We start from the raw sequence: 20,776 nt of genomic DNA on the forward strand, positions 1-20,776 counted from the left end.
GTGTTCTATTCCTCTCTCTGTGTTTCACACTGAGTCATAATGATTTTAAACATGTTATCCATCTCTGAGACATTTTCCTATACATTACAATAACTCTAATGTACACATCATGGTAGCAATAGTCTTGAATCCAGTCCTTCAAACTCTACCTCAAAGTTTCTTTACCAAATTATTTCTGTTGGGCACAAACCCCCACTGCACTTGGAAGGCCCTGACACCTGGTCCATCCCCTCCTCACCAGGGTCAGAGGTCACCAACCTGGAGGCTTAGGTTACTTTTCACCTCTGGCCTGGAGACAGCGATCTGCAGAGGCAGAAGAAAACACACTCAGACAGCAGCTCCAGGTTCTTTATCCAAGAGAAACCAAATGAGTCTTCAAGTGGGGACACAGGGCACTGATTTCCCTCCCCTGGCTCTCTCCCTTCTGTGACATGGCATACAGGAAAAGAAAGCCAGAGAGCTGAACTTACCAGCTTTGGTCAGGTCTATAATGTTTTCCTTATCTATTCCATATTTTTTACTTAAGTGTTCAAACCTTTTCTTGACTTCTGCACTCACATCTGGTTCTCGGCCTGTGAGAAGAGTGAGAGTGACTGCCCTGTCTTGTGTATTAGTCATCAAAGTGAATGAAGAGGAGGGTTCCAGCAGAGTAGAGGAAGCATAGTAATAGTTGGGTGCCCAGACAGAAGTCTCGGGGGTAGGATACAACCTGCCCTGAATTTGACACCAGTAGGGGATCAGAGAGAGATTTCATCATCTTCCCATCACCGAGTATGAGGGATTTCCAAAGGTAAGCATCTGACTTCAGTGAGAAAGAGACAGTCCAGGGTAAGACTGCAAAGACCATTTTGGATGTAGGGCTTCTGTCTTTGCTTTTCTGCCCAAATAGGATGAGTATGAGCAGAAATGTACCATACCGTCAAGTTCCAGCAGTTGAAGTTTTTCCCCATTCTTGAAATTCTTCATATAAAGTATCATATAGCTATCATAGTCTGTCTCAGCTATACGAACTGTATTGGTTCCATCATCTACAGAGGAAACAGAATTCAGCTCAGAACTTTTCCATGGGAAGCAATAGAAACCTTTTACCTGTTCCATCCCACAAAACAAATTCAAATGCATATTCTGAGAGAGATGAGTAAAGGCATCAAATGCCTTCCATTTGCATTCCCCGGACTTCATGAGGTGACATCTAAGAAAGGGGATCCTGAGAGACTGACCACTAGTACAGAAAAACCCAACAGCAGCAACCCACCTCCTCTCATCCTCTGTGAGACCAAACCACCACCCTCAGCCTCCGTGATGCATCTCTGTGCTCTGTTAAAAGTTCCCTGGCCTTACATATAGGGTGCCACTTCCTGAGCAATGTGCCCAGATGAAATGACAGGAAATGAGAACCTGTCTCAGCAGTTTGCTTTCTTTGTTTGTTTCTGCTTTTTCCTTTTGATACATAAGGTACCTATGACCAACTAGCATCCTTTTGAATGTCTCTCAAATTCAGGGTATCAGTTATGAAACGACTCCCATTTGATTACCAAAATAAATATTAATCAAGAATTAAGCAAAAACCAGAAAATAGTGAGGTTTAAGAAGTACTTGGCAGGTGGGTATACAATTTTTAGAATATATTCTTATTATACTTACACTCAAAAGTATATTCACCATCACCTCTTTTGTCTGCAATCAAAACCTCATCCTGACATTCTCCATTTGCACTGTAAAAGAGGATGAATGGATGCCCAGGAGGTATCACTGAAGCTGGCTCCCTGCCCCTGTATTTCAGCTATAAATTCAGTTTATGATTCTACTCAGCTTTAAAAAGTTGTTGTTGTGGTGGTTGTGGTTGTGGTTGTGGTTGTGGTTGTGGTTGTGGTTGTTGTTGTTGTTGTCCTGAGACAGAGTCTTGCTATGTAATTCAGGCTGGCCTTGAACTCACTGTATGATTAGGTTGGCCTCACATTTGCAGCAATTCTCTTGCCTCAGCCTCCTAAATGCTAGGTGTACAGGCATAAACTAGCATGCACGACTTTAAAATTTATTTGCACAATTAAAAAATAGCTTTTATTTACAGTTATTTCACCCAATTTGACACTTTAACAACAACGTCAACAGCCGCTTCCCATGATTACTTCCACCAGTTCTCCCCTCGGTTACTTACTCTCTACTGTAGCCATTTTTCTAGGTCACTGATAGCAAAACGGTGGCACAAACGTTGTTTGTCTTAGACTCAGATGTTTATGTATGAGTTGCTTTCTCTAAACTAAAACCTCAGCCATCAGGTTTAATGCAGGGTTTGTACTTTGCAATGAATACAAGGTTTTAGGTTGCAGTTGGGGCACTCATCTCTAAAAGGCTCGCCTCACTGACTGGGCCATTAGCTGAGCGCTCACCATTTGCCAGGTTCTCAAAATAAATGCTTTACATGCAATGCCTGGCATGCTGCTCACTGAAAACCACAAAGGAGAATTGTTATCATTGCCTATTACCGAAGGAAAAGTGATGATACATAGTGATGAGGCTCCTTGGCAAACTTGTAGAAGAAAGATTCAGTTTAAGGCAGATGGATCTGAACTCCATGCTGTTAACCTATGCTATGTTGGGATATTAATCATGACTATGGCAGCTTTCTGTTCTCTGCTTTCTCCAGGACCCAATAAATTTATTTCTGTAACCAGCTCTTTACTCTTACACTGGAAAATCCTCAAGTCCATTAACTAATCCTCACGGTTAGTATCAGAAGAGGGGCTCTGACTCTGGATAGAGGCTCAGCACCTGTGTGTGTACGCATGCACTTGTCTATGTGTGCACATGTTGGTGTGTGTGAATATGTACCTGGCTAGGTTTGAGGTCATGCCTTGGCCTGTATTTTGTCTTTTACACCTAAAAAATGTCACACTTACTATGTCCAGAATTTAAAGGACAAGGCGGAGTCCTCCAAGGGTTCAACGCTTTCCAGAAAACCCCTCATGCTACCACCTTCCTCTAGTGTTTCCCTTTTGTCGGAGGCCAGTTGAACAGTATACCAGTTCCCTGAAATCTTCAATAAATAAGTGAGATGATTAGGTAAAAAGACAGGAAGGAGGTACCACACTGAGAGCTTCCCCATGAACTCTGGCCCATGGGCAGCACTCATAATGGTGGTGTGATGTTCAAGTTAGCACTGGGGTTAATTTGTATAACATTGGGACCCTTCCCCACATCCCTGCAGTGACATGGAAGTCCCAAGCACTGTTGTGTTTTAATATGGCACAGTTTCTCTTATTTCAAGGTCTGAAACCACTCCTTTTCTCTCTTTAAGAACTCCTGCCCTCCCTTAGGACCCACCTGGCTTCAGACTCTCCAATCACCCCTCAAAGTCCCAGTTGCCATGCTCCATGACTCTACCTTTTTCGGATCAATGTTGTTTGTCACGACATTATTTCCTTCCCCTTGGGTGCACAACAGGATCAGCCCCAGACACAGCAGCTGCAGCTTCATCTTGGGATGGGATAAACTGTGTCCCACAGCTGCCAGGGTGAGCCTTTCCCTCCTTGGCTCCTCAGATTTTATATCCATTCTGGGTCCAGCTTTGTGGTCTATGAGCCACTGGAATAGACTAATGAATAGTGATTAAGTATTTGTTCCTTTCCTCCTCCCTCTCCGTGAAATGATTTTTTTCATTCACTGGTGTGAGGCCAAGAACTGTTCGTGCCCTTTAGAAACTTGGCAATACCACCTCTTTTAGACATGTTTTGTGACCTTACATTTCTCAAAGCACATTCACAAAATAAATAGTGGGTGCACTAAAGCACTGCCATCTGGAAATAGATTGAACTGTGGATTTGATTTGAAAGTGGAAAGCCAATTATGTGTGACAGAAATCTGGCATAACTATAGAAAGTGTGAGGAATATCTTTTTCATGACTTACCTAAGGTATAGAATTAATTCAGTTACTCACTTTCCATAATCCTAACAAAGTCTCTCCACTGAAGCTGCTGTGTAGCACCTATCAGAAAACACTGAAATGGAGCTGAATAAAATAATGTCATTAAAATAAGTGACTGATATTCACTGCATCTTAATTCCTTTCTCTTATTCTCCCAACTCAGCCGCTAATGTCTTCCCTGTTGGATGAACAAATACTCAATCACTATTTATTAGTCTATTCCAGTGGCTCATAAAGAACAGGAGAACAAGCTATCATCCCCTTCCTTCAATAATCTTCAGTGAGGTGGGAAAATACCTTATATGCTGAATTCTGGAAGTGTACAAAATGACCCAACTGAGTGGTACCAAGTAAATGGGGCAATGCATGGCCTCATATAGAAACAGCTTCAGGGCACAGGCTCTGGAGTCATGCAGACCTGGGCTTCATTCTCATATCTGTCATTGTGAAGCCATGTGGACAGATTTTAACCTCTTAGTGAGGATAATTATACATGGCTATTAGATGGCTGTAGAAATTCAGTGGGACAGTGCCCAAAAACCTTAGCACATTGCTTGGGCCCACACAATGTTTCTTGGACAATGTGAGGCATGCAATAGGGTCTTGAATGTCAGGGAGGGTATGGAGATGTGGAAATCATGGGGAGACAGCATTGCAGGAGTAAGCAGTATTCTGTGTTAAGATTCTGTGGTGAAAGCTGTGGCTCAGACATCCTTGAAGTTGGTGGATTGATAGGTAGCAAGGTAGCAGGGTAGAGAGCTTGTAGTAGTCATGGAGATTGCTTGTAGTAGTCATAGAGATGTAGATGAGATCAACTCCTTTGTTTATATGTTAATTTAGATGAAGCAACAGTCTGAGTGGTTGGGTTGTTTGTATAGATCATTCTTCTGATTGAATTGTTATAAATCAAAATTCAAAATGCAGAAAAAAGTAAGTTTTGAGATCTTGGCTTTAAATGAGATTATAGTATATGTTTGATATTTTTCTATTAATAAAATGTATCTAGCTAGAAAAGGTGGGTCTTTTAGTTTTGCAATAGATATATTTAGCATGGCTGTATATTTCATTAGCTAGGGTTGATTCAAAGTTCTCTTAATTTGACCCACTACTTACTGTAACAAACATTAATTTAAATTGTTCATTTGTAAATAATTCTATTTTTCTTAATATTGTCCTCTTTTCTAGGAGATAACAACTTTCTGATCTATCTAAATATATACTATATATAGCTTTGTAGGTTTAGGTATCTGAACAAATAAGATGGGCACAGTTCAGTTCCAAGTCCCCTACCTGATCCTACCCCGAATGAAAGGAGTTTCACAAATTATAAATGAGAGACACTCCTCAGAATAAGTCTTCCCATTTGAAATTATGAGATTATTATAAGCAAACCAAACTATATTAAAGTGATTTTTTTATTTTGAAGGTAGTAAAATACAACAGAACAAGACAGAACATAGCCAATTAAGACAGTGCAGTGAAATTTGTACAGAACATCACAACAGGTTACCAGGATAACAGTAATAGCTGCAATAGTATATCTCTTTATCTTCACAATAGTTTTTCCTTCAATCAGGTATAGCAAAATCAAACCAAATACAGAACATTATAGAACTTGTCAAAACAGAATATTGAATAAAGCAATACAATTAATCAAAACAAAGCAAAACAGTGATAACAATATTTGCCTTCAAAGAGATGGTAGAAGGAAATCCCCCCTATTTGCTATATTGCTTATGGTCAGTCTCCCAAGAGATGCTCAGACCTCTGGCTCCCATTTGCTAACATGGGGGACAGGGGGAAGATGAGATGCTTGATTCTCAGCCCACACACCAGTAGGCTCATGGCTGCTTACCAGAGAGGCAGGCTGGTTGCTTGGTTTCCCAGTACCCTAAGTTCCACCATAGTATGGATCTTGGGAGCCGCTGGGTGGTTCTCCCCCTGGGGCAGCCACCACTTGTCCAGCCTTGGCTTCTTACCAGAGAGGTAGGCTGGTTTCTTGGTCTCATTCCTAGTTCCTGCTCAAGCAATTTTCTCACCAGTGGAATTTTGATGCAGTTTTCACTCAGCTATTATAGGTGGACGCAGGTTTTCCAGGCCCTGAGGTAGAAACGCTGAGCTTGACAAATGGGGGCAAAGTTTATCATTTTCTCCAACAACTCATGATAGCCTAAGAGCTACCAGGTTTTCAAAATGAACCCACTGTTCCTGGGTTATGATCATCCTTATTCTAACTCTGCACTCTTACAGGACCGCATTTTAACTTTCTACCTGTTTTTTACCCTATGAGAAAAATCAACCCCATTATGAAAGTAAACAGCTCTTTCTTGCTCACCTTCATGCCAACATAGCACCTAATATATATTGTCACCTTAGAAATGTTTGTCCAGTAAATCCTGTCTTAATAACCCTAGAGATTCTAGTTAGTAAGAGAAATCCACAAAGTCCTTCTGTAATTCAGAGTATACTCTTGGCTAGTGTTGGTTATATTCCAGATTTACATTATTGGACCACAAGAGTAGAGGGAGAATATAAGACTAAAATCTATGATCAGAAGGCCATGTTTTGGATGATCTTTAAGACCTGAGTTGACTAGTCTACACTCATTTAAAATCTACCTCATTTTTGGTAGTCAGTTTAAGCACTTCTAGGACAGCCTGTAAACACTGCAATCAGGAGAAGCTGGAAAAGCATCCAAGGGATGTGATGTTATTCAGGTAGGGTAAGCACATGAGAAAAGAAAACCCAGACAAAATATCAATGCCTAAACTAACAGTCAATCAATCAGGAGTGGGGCTTTGATTTATAATAGTATTTTTTCAATAATTTGCAGTATTGCACTTAAATACGTGTGCTGAGAAGCTCTGGATTAATGATCTGAAAACACTCTTACAGGTTATAGTTGATCAGTATGGAATTAGACAGTGGTGATGGTTGCACAATTTCATAACTATAATTAAATTCACTGAGATGCACACTTTAAATGATGAATTTTACAGTTATATTTCTACACAATCATAGCACATGATTCAATATATAACTATATCCAGCATATTTGAGTGTTGTACCAATCATGAGTTTTCTCACTAGAAATTTCCAGGAGGGTAGGGACTACCTCTGTTCTGCTGTCCACTGACTCTCTAGCACCTTGGCATCTATGTGGCACAGAACAGGTACTCAAAAAATATTTGTGAAGAAGCAAATGAATGATTAAAAAACCAAACCACCCAAGCCTTTTCTAAAGCCATTTGGCATTTCCTGGTTAATGATCAAAGGTACAGATATAGAAGTGAAGTGAATATTCAATTTATAGTTGCAAAAGGTATGATGGTGGCTGCCAGAGAATGGAAGGAAGGGGACATGAGGAGTCACTCATCAACAGATGTAAAGTTCCAGTTAAGTTAAGATGAATAAGCTTGAGATTTCATAACAATGCATCATGCATATAAAATAATGAGGCAGAAGATGACAGAGGAAAATTACAGAGTGGTAAGCAGCAGAGAAAGCGCCTCTCTGAGACCTGGTGGGCAAACACTGAAATACAGCAATGTGAGGAAAACAAGAAGTGGGTCCCTTGGACCCAGGAAGGATCTGAAGCAAGAACTGACACCCATGGGGATCAAGGAAGGAGGCAGCATATTCTTCCTGAGCCTTGACTCACTGTGGAGTGGGGAACAATTGGAAATTGCAGTTGCTCAGTGACTTCTGGTAACCAGAGTGCTGACTATGACTGAGACCCCTGCAGAGAAGCATACAGGTGGAGTGGTGTGATGAACAGCAGTGCAGTGCTGGTGAGTTGTCCTGATCAGATGTGCCCCAAGAGATGACAGTTGGCTGGAGTCATCTTGGAGAGGGACCAACTGAGCTAAGGACTCTGAATGGCTTCTGGCTGTATCCAGTGGTTCCCACATGAGCTCAAAGGGGTAATGGGGACTGCTGCAGACTGACTGGGTCTGGGTCCAGCACACCATTCAGAGGTCAGCCTGAACTTCAGTGGAAATAGGGGTACAGGCTTGCTGAGATTATCTTCTACCCAGCCATGGAGCTGCAGCTGGCTCACTGGGATTGACTGACACAGATCTGGACTCTGCTCATATACTTTACCAATGGCAGTAGAGAAAACCCTTGAATTACACATTTTTTTCTTTTATTTGTAAAATTTTTTCTTTTCTGTCTACATGTTCTATCTCTCTCATTTTTTTGTTTGTTTTTGGTTTTGGTTTTTTGTTTGTTTTTCCACATTGTTTGTTCTTGTTTTCAGATGACTCTGAACATGGCTTCTAGTTTTGTTGACACTATCGTTCTGTTCTTGTTCTTGTTCTTATTTCTTCCTTCTACATCACTTTCTCGAAGATTCTGAGATGCATTTTTATCTTCCAGACTTGCTTCTAATTTCTTCCCTTTCTTCTATTTATTTTTTCCCTGAACCACTTCTAAATTTTCACCCTGGAGGGTATAATTGTCATTTTGAGGGTTTATTTGCTGCATGCAATTTTCTAGATTTTGTTATATAACCAAAAATTTAGTTCATGCACTTAAAGATGATATATTAATAGTTACCTATTAAAGTTACATATTAATAGTTCTCAGTTTGGCATTTTCTAAGTTGTGTTTAACACAGTTGTTTGTTATTTATTATATCAATTTAGCCAGGCAACATAATTTTTCTAACCAGCTGCTCTTCCTGGTATGCCAAAACTGAGATTTCTTAAGGTTCATAAACAATACTATAGGCCAGTGCCAAAGAAACAGAGGCTAGGCCAACTAGGCAGCAACTTCTCATCCCCAATAAGTTGAAGAGGCAGAATCTTACAAAACCCAAAAGTCACCTACTGGAACACATCTGTGAGAATCAACCTCTTCCTAAAGGTTCTAAATACTAGCAATGAAGCTACTCACCATAGGCAACTTCCAAACATAAACCCAAGAATTAAGCCTAAAGATATACAAAATGAAAAGACACTTAAACAAGATGCAACTCCAGACTTCCAACTGAAAAAGGCAAAGCCAGGAAGCAATGAGGTGCACAAATCCAAAAGCCACCCACCTGAACTCATTGAAGTGGTAGCAAAAAGGTAAATGAAAGAGGCTCTAGAAAAAAAATCAAATCAGACTACTACAGAGATGGTGACCATAATTAAAGGTATACTTAGTGACTCTAGAGCAGATACAGATTTTAAAAATGACAAACGAGCTTAGGAAAATGATGCAAACAATGAAGGCCCAACATAAGAAAGAAATGGAATCCACAAAATAGATTCAAAAGATACCCAGGAGCCTAAAAATTCCACTAAAGTACATGCAGGGCCTGGGAATATGGTTCAGCAGCACAGAGCCTGCCTGGCAAGTGCAAGGCCTTGAGTTCAATTCCTGGTACCAAATAAATAAATAAATAAATAAAGTATATGCAGCAGGATGAGTACTTTTGAGTACAGAATCTCAGATTTAGAAGTCAGGGTTGAGATTAGTGCTCCAGAAAAGAAAGATTTCTTAAAAATAACAAGTAACTACAAGAAATCAATTCAGCAGCTGCAAAACAATTCAAAGAAGATTAAGTTAAGAATGTATGGAATCAATGAAAAAGCAGGAGATAGCACAAATGACATAAAAACCCATTCACAGACATCATGACTGTAAACTTGCCTGGCACAGAAAAAGAATTTGACATACAGATAAGTAAAGTATGTAGGACTCCAATTAGCCATGATCAAAAAAACTCTGCAGAAAGGAATGTTATAGTCAAGATTCCAGAAATTCAACACAAAAATAGAATAGGAAAATAGGGAAAAAAACAAATCAGACACAAAGAAAAATCGGAATGAAGGCAGATTTCTCAACACATTACCTGAAGTCAAGGAAGGTTTGCAATGAAGTATTTCAAACACTAAAAGAAAATAACCTCCAACCCAGATTGATGTAGCCTGAAAAATTCTTTTAAAATTGATAGATAAAGAAGATATTTCCATGACAAAGAGCACCCGTGGAAATTCATGACCTTCAGACCTGCACTGCAAAATGTTCTTAAGGACATTCTGAAAAGAAACTAGAATTACAACTCCATGAACCCACATAGAATGAATCTACCATGAAAGAAAAACAATTAAATTGGGTGAGGGAGAGCCAACAACATTTAAATAACATCACAGGCATAAATCAATACAGGTAAGTGAAAATCATCAACATTAATAGTCTCAATTGAAAGTAACAGACTGGCAGAATGGATCAAGAAGCAAGGTCCAACAACATTCTACATACAAGAAACACATTTAACCAAAGAGTAAATTCATACACTGAAAGTCAAAGGATGGAAAACTACACCATGTGACAGGAACCCAGAAAAAAGCACAGGTAGCTTTTCTATTTGCAGACAAAAAAATTTTAAGCCAAAACTGATCAAAAGAGACAAAGAAGGTTACTACATACTTCTAAAGGGAACAGTCAAACATAACATGAAAACAATCACAAATATATATTCACCAAATACAGTGCACCAATCTATATAAAACAAATACTAACAGGCATGAAAAATGAAATAAGCACTAATAGAATCTTATTGGGGTATCTCAACACCCCACTGTCACAAAGCAACAGATCAACAAGATAAAACATCAACAATAAAATATCAGAACTGGCCTCTCCCACCCAAGGCCCATACTACCACCGCTGGGGACCAGAAGGTGCACGTCCAGCCTAGCAGAGGCCGGCCCTGCTGCCGCCTCTCCCGCCTGGGGCCCATACTATCATCACTGGGGACCGGAAGGTGAGCGCCCAGCCCAGCGGAGGGAACTCAGGTCCGCCGGCAGCCTCCTCTGACCAAGGAGCACACCACAGCTGCTGGCTTGAAGGAGGGAGCTGGGCTGAGATGCTGAAACCTGCTCTGACCTCGCCTGTGACCTTCTTATGATCTGGAGAGCACCAGCACTACTGCCACTCCCTGGAGGAAGGAGCAGTCCCGCTGAGGAGGGGAGCTTTGCTACCAAAAGGGGAAACTGTGCAAATTGAGGAAGCTTTAGGTCTACCTGAGAGGAGCCTGGCAAGCCTATTTTAATCCAGGGGCTCCACTGCCCAAGGAGGGAGCTACTACAAGAGGAGCCCCAAGAGCCCAGGACATAAGAGTCAATTTACAACACGACCAGGGGAAACTCTGGAACAACACTTGAAACACAGTAATATAGGAAAATGACAAAACGAAAGACCAAAATGCAATCTCAAACATCCAACCCATCCCAAGAAAGCCTAGGAGCCATGTACATAGAAGAAAATACAAGCCATATACCTGAAATACCTGAAACAATAGTAACCGAAATAAAGAAGCAGCTCTGGGAAGCTTTAAAGGAATTCAAACTAGAAATAATCTATCAGGTAAAAGAAGAAATAATAAAAGAAATGAAGGACATGCTGAACATATCTAAAGAAGACACAGCTAAAAAATTGGAGGAACTAAACAAAGGGATAGAATCTCTGGATAAACAATATAAGAAACAAACAGAATATATAAAACAGATGCAAAGAGATATACAGGAAATCAAAAGCAACATTGAAAGTTGTAAAAACTGCCTAAATGAATGCAAAGATAGAATTTCAGACCTTGAAGACAAGATTGCAGCCAGTGAACAGGAAAGGAAAGATCTTTTAAAAATAACAAGAAATCAAGAAATAACAATAAGGGGCTGGGGATTTAGCTCAGCGGCACAAGCACCTGCCTTGCAAGCAGTCAGTCGTGAGTTCAATCCCCAGTACTGATAAAAACGAAAAAGACAAAAAAAAAAAAAAAAAAGAAATAACAATACAACACCTGCAAGATGACACAAAGAAAAACAACATCAGGTTGATAGGGATAAATGAAAAAGAAGGAGACAATACAAAGCATGTCAAGAGGATATTTAGAGAAGTAATTGCTGAAAACTTCCCAAACATAAAATTGGAAACTGATATCAGGATCAATGAGGCATATAGAACTCCAAATAGCCATAACCAAAATAAAACTACACCCAGACATATAATAATCACCATTCCAGAAATCAAACAAAAGAATAGAATATTAAAAGCTGTCAGAGAGAAAAGACAGATCACCTATAAAGGAAAACCTATCAGAATCACAGCAGACTTCTCAACACAAACAATAAAGGCAAGAAGAGCATGGAGTGAAGTACTTCAGACCCTAAAGGAAAATGATTTCCAACCTAGACTGATGTACCCTGAAAAACTGTCCTTCAAAATTGATGGAGAAAGAAGATACTTCCACGACAAAGAACAGCTGAAGAAATTCATGATAACCAAGCCAATCCTGCAAAGAATACTGAAAGACAGTCTAGATACACTTAAGAAAAAACCACTTAACAAAGCAGACAATTAAATAGAACAGAAAGATAAAGATGCAACAGCAGAAATATAACATGTCACTAATAAACCAATATATAACAGTTATAACCATTAACATAAATGATCTCAATGCACTAATTAAAAGAAATAGACTGGCAGAATGGATCAAGAAACAAAATCCAACCATATGCTGTCTACAAGAAACCCATCTAACCCAAAAGGATACTCACAGACTGAAAGTCAAAGGATGAAAAACAATACTTCATGCAACAGGAACCCAAAAAAAAAGTGGGGGTAGCTATTTTGTTTGCAGGCAATGTGAACTTCAAACCAATAATGATCAGAAGAGACAAAGCAGGTCACTACATACTGGTTACAGGAAAACTTCAAGAGGAAGAGATAACTATCTTAAATATATGCACCAAATTCCAGAGCACCCAGTTATATAAAACAAGTACTAACAAAAATGAAAAACCAAATTAGCAGTAATACAATTATAACAGGAGATTTTAACACACCATTGACACCAATGGACAGATCAACAGGACAGAAAATCAGCAAAGAGATAAAAGAACTGAATCACACCTGTGAACAAATGGAATTGATAGACATATATAGAGTATTCCGCCCAACAACAGAATACACATTTTTCTCAGCAGTACATGGGTCATTCTCTAAAATAGACCATATATTAACTCACAGAACATATTTAAAGAAATGCAAAAGATTTGAAATCATCCCCTGCATGTTATCAGATCACAGCGCTATGAAATTAGTAATTAATGATAAAAGATACTGCAAAAATCCCATATACACATGGAAACTGAATAACACACTCTTGAGTAATCAGTAGGTCACAGAGGAAATTAAAGAAAAAATTAAACAATACCTACAAACAAATGAAAACACAAATACAACTTACTGGAATCTGTGGGATGCAATGAAAGCTGTCCTCAGAGGGAAATTTATTGCACTGAGTTCCCACATCAGGAAAACAGAACAAATACAAATAAATAACTTGATGCTACACCTCAAATAGCTAGAAAAAGAAGAGCAAGTCAAGCCCAAAGCCAAAACAAGAGAGGAAATAATAAAAATAAGAGCAGAAATCAATGCAGTAGAGACTAAGAAAACAATACAAAGAATCAATGAATCAAAGAGTTGGTTCTTTGAAAGAATAAATAAAATTGATAAGCCCCTAGCCAAACTTATTTTTTAAAAAAGGGAAGAAAAAGCTCAAATTCATGCAATAAGAAATGAAAAAGGTGAAATCACTACATACCCAATACAAATACAGAAGATCATCAACACCTATATCAAAAACCTCTACTCTCAAAGGTTAGGTAACACAGAAGAAATAGACAGATTTCTAGAAGCATATGAAGTACCAAAGTTAGTCAAGAAGAAGTAAACCTGCTGAATAACCCAATTTCTATTCATAAAATTGAAAATGTAATTAAGTCATTACCTACAAAGAAGAGCCCAGGCCCAGATGGATTCACTGCAGAATTCTACAAGAAATACAAAGAGGAACTAATGCCGACACTCCTCAAACTCTTCAATGAAATTTAAAGGGAAGCAATCCTTCCTAAGTCATTCCTGGAAGCAAATATTACTCTAGTACCAAAACCTGAGAAAGACCCAACTGAAAAAGAGAACTACAGACCAATCTCCCTAATGAACACAGATGCAAAGATCCTCAATAAAATATTGGCAAATAGGATGCAGCAAGTCATCAAGAAGATTATATACCATGACCAAGTAGGATTCATTCCAGGTATGCAGGGATGGTTCAATATATGTAAATCAATAAATGTAATCCACCATATCAATAGAGTCAAAAGGAAGAATCACATCATCATTTCTACAAATGCAGAAAAAGCATTTGATAAGGTACAACATTCATTTATGATAAGAACCTCGCAGAAAATTGGAATAGATGGTCTTTCCCTCAACATAATAAAGGCCATCTATGACAAACCAACAGCCAGTATCATACTAAATGGCCAAAAATTGAAGGCCTTTACTTTAAAATCAGGCACAAGACAAGGATGTCCCCTGTCACCGCTCCTATTTAATATAGTACTGGAAATACTAGCCAGAGCAATTAGACATGAAAGAAAAATAAAAGCCATAAAGATAGGAAAAGAAGAAGTTAAATTATCACTATTTGCAGATGATATGATACTCTACATAGAAGACCCCCAAAACTCCATTGAAAGACTCCTAGATACAATAAATAAATTCAGCAATGTGGCTGGATACAAATCAATACTTAAAAATCAATAGCATTCTTATATACTAACAACAAAATCAAAGAGAGAGAAATAAGAGAAGCCACACCCTTCACACTAGCAACCAAGAAAATGAAATATTTAGGAATTACTCTCACGAAAGAAGTGAAAGACCTATACAGGGAAAATTATAATACATTGAAAAATGAAATTGAAGATGATCTCAGGAAATGGAAAGACATCCCTTGCTCATGGATAGGAAGAATAAATATTGTGAAAATGGCCATTCTCCCAAAACTGTTATACAGATTCAATGCAATCCCAAAAAAAATACCATCAACATACCTCATAGATCTCAAGAAATCAATGCTAAAATTCATCTGGAACCAGAAGAGACCTAGAATAGCAAGGACAGTTCTAAGCAGCAAAGGCAAGGCAGGAGGCATCACAATCCCTGACTTGAAGTTATACTACAAAGCAACTGTAGTAAAATCAACATGGTACTGGAATCAAAACAGAGCCGAAGACCAATGGAATAGATTGGAAGATACAAGCACAACTACAAACACACTCAACCACCTTATCTTTGATAAAGGGGCCAAACAGGTTCACTGGAAGAATGACAGTCTCTTTAATAAATGGTGTTGGAAAAACTGGCTCTCCATATGCCGAAAACTAAAACTAGATCCATGCCTGTCACCATGTACTAAAATAAAATCTAAATGGATCAAAGATCTAAATATTAAAACAGAAACACTAAATCTATTTGAAGACAAATTGGGTAAAAACCTTGAAGACATAGGGGTAGGGAGAGAATTCATGAACAAGACTCAAACCGCACGGGAAATACTTCCCAGAGTCAATAATTGGGATCACATCATATTAAAAAGTTTCTGCACATCGAAAGAAATCTTTAACATAGTGAAAAAAACCCACAAACTGGGAAAAAATCCTAGTGAACTGTCCCTCAGACAAAGGACTTCTGTCTAAAACATACAAAGAATTAAAATAAAATCAGACCCCCAAAATTCAAAGACCCCATCCAAAAATGGGCATCGGAGATGAATAAACAATTTTCAGATGAAGAAATACAAATGGCAAATAAATATATGAAAAAATGTTCAACATCACTAGTCATTAGAGAAATGCAAATTAAAACCACACTGAGATTTCATCTCACTCCTGAAAGAATGGCCAAGATCAAAAAAACCACCAACAACAAATGCTGGAGAGGCTGTGGGGAAAAAGGAACTCTCCTGCACTGTTGGTGGGAGTGTAGACTGGTGCAACCATTGTGGAGGTCAGTCTGGAGATTTCTCATAAAGCTGGGACTGGAAGCACCATTTGACCCAGCTATTCCACTCCTAGGCATATTCCCAGAAGAACTGAAAGCATCATACCACAGTGATATATGTGCACCCATGTTTATAGCAGTACAATTTGTAATAGCCAGATCTTGGAAACAACCTAAGTGTCCATCAACTGAGGAATGGATAAAAACATTGTGGTATTTTTATACAATGGAGTATTACTCAGCTATAAAGAATGATCACATTGAGACATTTATAAATAAATGGATGCAGCTCGAGACCATACTTATAAGTGAAATAAATCAAACTCACCTGTATAAATATCGAATAGTTTCCCTAGTGTAAGAAACGATAAGAATACATGAAAGTATGTGGTAATCATGATTCCCAATCACACTGGTTTGAAGCCATATAATGTTTTCACTCGTTACTTGGAATGGTTTTAATTTGGGTGGTTTTATTTTATTGTCTGTGATACTACAAATAACTATTTTGAAGAGAATAAGAGAGTAATAGCTAGCGCTGATTTAATATCATCCTGTTTTGAAGCCCCATCAAGTTGTTCATTTGTTTCCATTGGTTCTAACATGTGGTACCTTATTATATCTTAATATATGCGATAGTATAAGCAAGATTTTTATAGACAAAGAGATAATATAGAAATTGATGTTTGGTTTCTGCTAGCTGGTTCTAAATACCCTGCAATAATTTCATTTTCTTGAATTGTCTCACACTGTCTTGATAAATTTGATGCTATAGTATACGAAGTTAGACTCAAATATTTCAAGGAAAGAGTCACTATGGTAACTACTATTAATGTCAGGCTATCTGGGGGTGAAACACAATGATGGTTAAATTTTTTATTCTGACCGGTGTTGTTTTATTGATATGTTCTTTTTTATCTCAGTCTCCTTCCCCCTTTTTCTTTCCTTTTTTTTAAAAATTAATTTATTTCTTAGTATCTTTTAACTAAGGGAAAACTAAATTAAAAATAGTGCGATAGATTATAGTAATTTTTTTGTTTCCCTATTAACCTGATTTGAACCCCTGTAGTGTTCTCCATATCTTGTTCTGACTGATTTTATTATATTGTTTCGCTTAATAGTATCAAGTTTGAGGGTATAGGCAACCATTTGGAAGGCAACCAGATATTCTATGATGCCCGTTATTATTTGACTATTATCTTCTTTGGAATCCTGTAAGCTCTCCAATGTGGTTTTATTGGTCTTATGTACAGTTTTGTTCAATTCTTTTATACTAGCTGATATAGGCTACTCTTTTTAGGATAACAAGAGGCATAATGGTAACCATTGTTGATCACCTAGTAATCCCCCTTTTTTATCATTTTATGCAATGTCCATCCTCCTGATCTGAATGACTCTGTTTTGCTTTGTCACATTGGGTTTTTCTTTGGTCCGTCTTGTCTTTTTTGTTGTTGTTGTTTTTTGGCCCTTTTATCCAATCTTTTTTCTTTTCCTCTTCAAAGAAAAAGTTAAAAATACTGTGGAAGTAATGGAAACTAAAATGCGTGATTGTTAGTGTAAAAAAGAGAGGAAGGAAAGTGATCTAAAGGATATAACTGGCAAGCTCATTTAAGTGTGTAGGATAGAGAACCATATTGCTGAGTTTTTCTTGGATCATTGAACAGAACTGACTGCAATCTCACTGTATTAATCTCCACTTTGTATGCTTTAATTTTGTAATCTGGACAGCTGTTTGTAAGATGACAATGTGTGATCTATTAACTGGTGAACTCTTACTGTATGTTTTTTCTCTTGAAATTCTGTGTTGTTTCTAGCCTTTTACTGTCTTGCTTCGTTTAGTTTTGTTTTTCTCTTTAAATAAAAAAAATATCAGAACTGAACAAAGTTTTTGAACGAATGAACATAGTAGATGTCTACTGAGTGTTTCACCCAGAACATCAGCATATATATTCTACTCAACTGCACATATGGCATCCTCCAAAATAGACTACACACTAGCTCACATAACATGTGTAAGTAAATACAAAGGGATTGAAATTATCCTGTGCATGTTATCAGACCATTGTGCAATGAAGCTGAAAATCAATAACAAAAGAAATCACAAGAACTTTATAAACAAATGGAAATTAAATAGCATTCTCCTGAACAACCAATGGGTCACAGGTGAAATTAACGAATTGGACAATTTTCACAATTAAATGATAGTGCAAATATGTTGGAACTTATGAAACACAATGAGAGAAGTCTTACATAGAAAATTCACATGGTGAATTCACCTGTAAATTGAAAAAACAAAGTGAGCCCATATAAACTACTTTTTATTGAACCTCAAGCTTCTAAAAAAAGAAGAGCAAGTCAAACCCAACACTTACATGAAGGAGGAAATATAAAGATCAGAGAAGAAATTAATGCAATGGAGACTTTGAAAATACGAAGAATCAATGAGCTGAAGACTTGGCTCATTGAAAAATTAAATAAGATTAACCAACACTTCACCAAACATCAGAAAATCAAGGAAAAGACTCAAATCCATGGAATTGGTAATGAAAAGGGTGATATCACAACAAATACTATAGAAAGTCAGAAGGCCATCTATATCTACTTTGAGAAACTTTTCTCTAATAAGATGGAAAGCACAGAAGATTCCTAGATATATATAAATTATCAAGGCTGAATTAAGAAGATGTAAATTTTTGTTTTTTGTACCAGATATCTAACTCATGACCTCGCACTTGCCAGGCAGGCACTTATGCCACTGAGCTAAATTCCTGGCCCCCAAAATTCTAAATAAGTCAATATCATTCAATGAAATAGAGAGCTCAATTAAAAACCTACCAACGAAGAAAAGCCCAGACCCTGATGGATTTACCACTAAACTCTACAAGAAATTTAAAGACTTAATCCCACTACTTCTCAAACTCTCTCATAAGATTCAAGAAGAAGCAATATTCACAGATTAATTCCTGGAAGCAAGCATTACCCTGATACCAAATTAGACAGAGAAGGACCCAACCAAGAAAGATAACTACAGGCCAATCTTCCTAATGAACACATATGCAAAAATCCATAATAAGATACTAGCAAACAGCATGTAGCAAATCATCAAGAAGATTATACAATATGACCACACAGAATTCATCCCAGAGGTAGAGGAATGGCTCAACATACACAAATCAATAAATGTAATATGCCATATTAACGGAGCCAAGGACAAAAAACAAAATGATCACCTAAATAGATGACAAAGTCCAGCACACATTCAAAATTTTAAAAAGCTCTACAGAAAATTGGAGTAGATGATCTTTATCTCAATCTGGTAATACCCCATCTACAACAAATCAACAGTCAACAGCATATTAAGTGGACAAACAAAATGAAAGTTTTCATGTTTCAGGAACAGGAGAATGATGCCTACTGTCACCACTCTTATTCAGCATAGTTCCGGAAGCATTAGTCAGAGCAATTAGACAAGAGAAAGAAATAAAAAGAATAAGATAGGAAAGGAAGGGAAGGAGTGAAATTATCATTATTTGAAGATTACATGATACTCCACACAGAAAGTCCCAAAAACTCCACCAAAAGAGTCCTAGATTTAATAACCAAATTCAGTTGAGGAGATGGATACAAAATCAACATTCAAAAATCAATAACCTTCCTGCTCATGAATAACAAACTCACTGAGACAGAAATTAGGAAAACAACACTTTTCATAATAGCATCCAAAAAATGAAATACCTAGCAATTGATCTAGCAAAGGAAGTAAAGGAGCTTTACATTGAAAGGCTCTGAAAAAGGAGATCGAAGAAAATATCAGAAAATGGAATGATATTCCTTGCTTACGTGGTAGGAGGGGCCAAGAGAGTGAAAATGACTGTATTTCCAAAGTTACTACACAGGTTTAGTGCAATATCAATCCAAATTCTGAAACACATCTTACAGAATTAGGAAAAAGAATTCTAAAATACATTTGGAGCCAGAAGACACCTAGACCAGCAAAGGCAAATCTGGGGGAAAAAGGCAAAGTAGAAGGCATCAATATCCCTGACTCAAAATTATACTACAAAACTCCTGTGATAAAAACAGCATGGTACTGATAAAAACAGACCCAAGGATCTCTGGAAGAGAGTAGGAGATGTGGAAACAACTCTAAATACAACCAGCTACCTTCATTGACAAAGGTGCCAAATTCCTTCACTAAAAGAAAGACAGCCTATTTAATAAACAGTGCTGGAAAAACTTTTTCCACATGTTGAAGACTAAAACCAGACTCATATCTTTCACTACACACTAAACAAAAAGTGAAAGAGATCAAAGATATAAACACAAAAGTAGAAACACTAAATCAGCTGGAAGATAGAATAGGTAGAACTCTTGAAGACGCAGGTGTAGGCAAGGCCTTATGGACAAACCCCAGTTGCATGGGAACTACCACAGAGAACCAACAACTAGGATCTGACTTTATTAAAAAGCTTTTGTACTACAAAACAAATTTCCACCAGAGTGAAGAGACAACCTATAGTGTGGACAAGAAATTTTGGCAGCTGCTTCTCAGAAAAAGAAATGATATCTAGACTACATAAAGAACTAAAAAAATCAGATTCCACAAATTTAAAGACCCAATCCAAAAATGGGCATCTGAAATGAATATACACTTCTTGGATAAAGAAATAGAAATGGTGGGGGGAGAAGCAAAGATGACAGATAGATAACAACTGGCTACAGAGTCTCCCTGAGATAGTCAACTTAGAATTCAACATAATACAGCGGGGGAGCCCCAAACAGAGGGAGATGAATTCTCTAGTCCCAAGAAGAAATTAAGGTAAGAAGAACCAACCAAACATACAGTCCCCAGGCTATTATTGGAAGGGCTAAAGATTCAGTGTTCCTGCAGCAGTGGGCGACTTGCCAAGACTTCCGAGGTCCTGCCATTACTTGCTGAGCTGTCCAAGGTCCTGCCGCTTCGACTCACTGGAGGTGCAGTTGCACTGGGATCAGGGGTC

General features: G+C 37.9%; 1 protein-coding gene across 1 annotated transcript; it reads right to left on the bottom strand.

The window, feature by feature from the left end:
* Window positions 1–271: 271 nt before the first annotated feature.
* Window positions 272–3,477, bottom strand: LOC100718644 (major urinary protein 20-like). The gene is made up of 6 exons (XM_003463821.2): window positions 3,385–3,477; window positions 2,901–3,037; window positions 1,645–1,715; window positions 918–1,028; window positions 471–572; window positions 272–303 (listed from the first exon to the last, which is right to left on the bottom strand). The coding sequence occupies exons 1-6, from the start codon at window positions 3,475–3,477 to the stop codon at window positions 272–274; spliced, it is 546 nt and encodes a 181-aa protein (XP_003463869.2).
* Window positions 3,478–20,776: the final 17,299 nt, after the last annotated feature.

This window comes from Cavia porcellus, unplaced genomic scaffold (assembly GCF_034190915.1).
Source record: "Cavia porcellus strain 051 isolate PalLab524CR breed Dunkin Hartley unplaced genomic scaffold, mCavPor4.1 scaffold_1, whole genome shotgun sequence".
Taxonomy (NCBI): domain Eukaryota; kingdom Metazoa; phylum Chordata; class Mammalia; order Rodentia; family Caviidae; genus Cavia; species Cavia porcellus.

Excerpts from the sequence above, each read along its gene's own strand:
- LOC100718644 (XM_003463821.2), bottom strand. The coding sequence starts at position 3,477 with ATGAAGCTGCAGCTGCTGTGTCTGGGGCTGATCCTGTTGTGCACCCAA. Across the intron at positions 3,038-3,384 it reads ACAACATTGATCCGAAAAAG|ATTTCAGGGAACTGGTATAC; the intron begins GTAGAGTCATGG and ends TATTTATTGAAG. Across the intron at positions 1,029-1,644 it reads TGGTGAATATACTTTTGAGT|ATGATGGAACCAATACAGTT; the intron begins GTAAGTATAATA and ends TTTCCTCTGTAG.